Here is a 2,832-nt window from a genome sequence, read left to right as displayed (position 1 = left end):
ACGAATCAGAGGATATATTAAACCAACAATGGTATGAAATAGACCTACATGATTTAGACCTCGAAAGAATAGAATGGTATGATTTAGAAATAAATTCAGATTAAAATGAACTACGAATATTTACAATATTGGACAGAATCTATGGAAGATATAAAAATATTAGAACAATTAATGGAGGAAAATTTATATATGTATCTAAGAACCCAAGATATGTTATATCTAGAATATATCATAAATAATATTAAAGAGATATCAAGATTAAGACACTTAGCAAAACAATATTATAATAAAATATTTAGCCAAACATAAAATGAATTCCTCACCTACCAAAAATGGTACACCTACCAAAAATACCAAAAATATCATGAATTACTCACCTACCACACTACCAAAAGGTCAAATAAAATTAAATAAAGCAATTCCGCACTGATGAATTCCGCACCCCCGAAAGTTAAGTATTCATGATTTGAGAAGAGCCAAGGTAACTATTTCTTTCAGATTCCCTTTCAAGCCTCTGTTGTTTTAGCATTCCAACTCGCATACTCGTATATTTAATGTACTAATGCCAGTTGGCCTGCATCATCTTATGATGCAGACACAAGTAACTAGGATCGACATTCCAGCGCACCGTTGATCCAGTGAGCAGTTTAGAGTTAGTCGGTGAGCCTTCTTGCATTTTTGAGGATCTATTTTCATTGCTTTCTAGTTAGTTCATTAGGATGTTGTGGGGTTGTCCCAACATCCATCTAAGTTGTTTTAGAGGCTTCATAGATAGTCAGTCAGATGTTAGTTCATTTGTCATCATTTTGTTATTGACTTATGTTCAGATTTGAATTGCCATTTTGGCTAAGTTAAATGTTTATTTTCAAAACATTATGAGTTCAGTTTGAGACAGTTAAGTTGTTTAGCATTTGAATTCCTTTCTTATTGCATATAGTCTTCCGCTAAGGTAGTATGCCACGCCAAGGGTTCGCTTGAGGCCATCAATGGATCTCGAGTGCCAACCACGTCCAGCGTGTAAGCTCGAGGCGTGACAAACTTGGTATCAAACGATAGAGTTCAAGAGTCCTAGGGAGTCTATGAAGCTGTGTTTGTAGAGTCCTATTAATCGGTGTGAAGCGGGCCACATCTATAATTAGGAGGCTGCAACATTTACGAATTCCTTCACTTCTTTCATATTCATTTCATGTGTTAGATTTTATCTCTAAAAAGTTTCTTTCTAACTCGTGCTTATGCGTAACTATTTGTGAGTTGGACTGTTTTGAGAGTGCTTTCATGGGGCATTTCTTTCCCCGTGATCTAAGAGAAGCAAAGAGATGGTTGACGACATGAGGAGCAAAATGATTTTATTCGTTGTTGGGTTGACTTGTTGTTAAGTAAGGAAAGTAAGGCAGCCATGCTAATAGGTTACATGGGCATAGCAAGACTAATGATCCATGTGCAACAAGTTGAGGATGACCAGCTGAGGGATAAAGAAGAGTTTAAGAACAAAAGGGCTAACACAGGGAATAAGTCCGGGCAGCAGAAGAGTATTGCCAACCGGTTATCCTTCCAACAGAAACAGAAGGGACTTGCTCCATCATCTGCTAGTGCACCTGCACCTAAGAACAAATGTGAGTACAATAGTTAAAATTTCAGAGCTAAACCTGCTTATTCTCAGGGTAGCGTGGCACAAGGGGGTAGTAAGCCTTCTGCATGCGCCAAGTGTGGTAGGAACCATTAAGCTACTAGTCATGAGGGCTCCACTGGTTGTTTCAAGTGTGGTCAAAATGGGCATTTCATGCGAGAGTGTCCAAAGAACAGGTAGGGAAATAGTAATGGGGGCAATAGAGCCCAGTCTTCTTCAGTTGCTCCACCAGACAAGGCTGCACCTAGAGGAGCTATTTCCGGTACTGGCAGAGGAGCAAATCGCCTTTATACAATCACTAGTCGTCTAGAGCAATAAACTCTCCAGATGTTGTCACTGGTATGATTTGAGTCTTTGCTTTACTGTTTATGCTTTGCTAGACCCATAAGCGAGTTTACCTTTTTTAACTCCGTATGTAGCTATGGGTTTTGATGTTATTCCTGAACAACTTAGTGAACCATTCAGTGTTTCCACGCATGTTGGTGAGTCTATTCTAGCAGAGAGAGTCTACCGTGATTTTCCCATTTTCGTCAATCACAAGAGTACCATGGCTGATTTAATTAAGTTAGACATGATAGATTTTGATGTCATTCTTGGTATGGAATGGCTTCATGCCTGTTATGCCTCAGTTGATTGTAGAACTTGAGTAGTCAAGTTTTAGTTTCCAAATGAGCTAGTCTTAAAGTGGAAAAACAGTTCAGTAGTGCCTAAGGGTCGTTTCATTTTGTACCTTCAGGTAAGGAAGTTGGTTTCTAAGGGGTGTGTTTATCACTTAGTCCGAGTTAATGACTCAAGTGTTGAGGTACCTCCTATTCAGTCAGTTCCAGTAGTAAAAGTGTTCCCAGAAGGCTTCCCTGATGATCTTCTCGGAGTCCCTCCTGAGAGAGATAGACTTCGGTATAGATCTTCTTCCAGATACTCGTCTTATATCTATTCTGCCATACAGAATGGCACCAACAGAGTTGAAAGAGCAGTTAAATGATCTTTTAGATAAGGGTTTTATTCGACCAAGTGTCTCACCTTGGGGAACTCTGGGGGAACTCTGGTCTTATTTGTGAGAAAGAGGGATGGTTCCCTTAGGATGTGTATAGATTACCGTCAGTTGAACAAGGTTACTATCAAGAATAAGTATCCTCTGTCTAGAATCGATGATCTTTTTGATCAGCTTCAGGGTGCTTCCTGTTTCTCAAAAATTGACCTTAGAT

At 39.1% G+C, this 2,832-nt stretch overlaps 1 protein-coding gene across 1 annotated transcript in view; it reads left to right on the top strand.

Moving 5' to 3' along the window:
- Positions 1-1,411: 1,411 nt before the first annotated feature.
- Positions 1,412-2,832, top strand: part of LOC107058805 (paired amphipathic helix protein Sin3-like 2) — a 34,706-nt gene continuing 33,285 nt past the window's right edge. The window contains exon 1 of the mRNA XM_015304971.1: positions 1,412-1,542. Coding sequence (XP_015160457.1) covers positions 1,412-1,542 — 131 coding nt within the window. The remainder of the gene's footprint in view (positions 1,543-2,832) is intronic.

This window comes from Solanum tuberosum, unplaced genomic scaffold (genome assembly GCF_000226075.1).
Source record: "Solanum tuberosum cultivar DM 1-3 516 R44 unplaced genomic scaffold, SolTub_3.0 scf00601, whole genome shotgun sequence".
Taxonomy (NCBI): Eukaryota; Viridiplantae; Streptophyta; class Magnoliopsida; order Solanales; family Solanaceae; genus Solanum; species Solanum tuberosum.
This window is presented reverse-complemented; position numbering and strand designations above follow the sequence as displayed.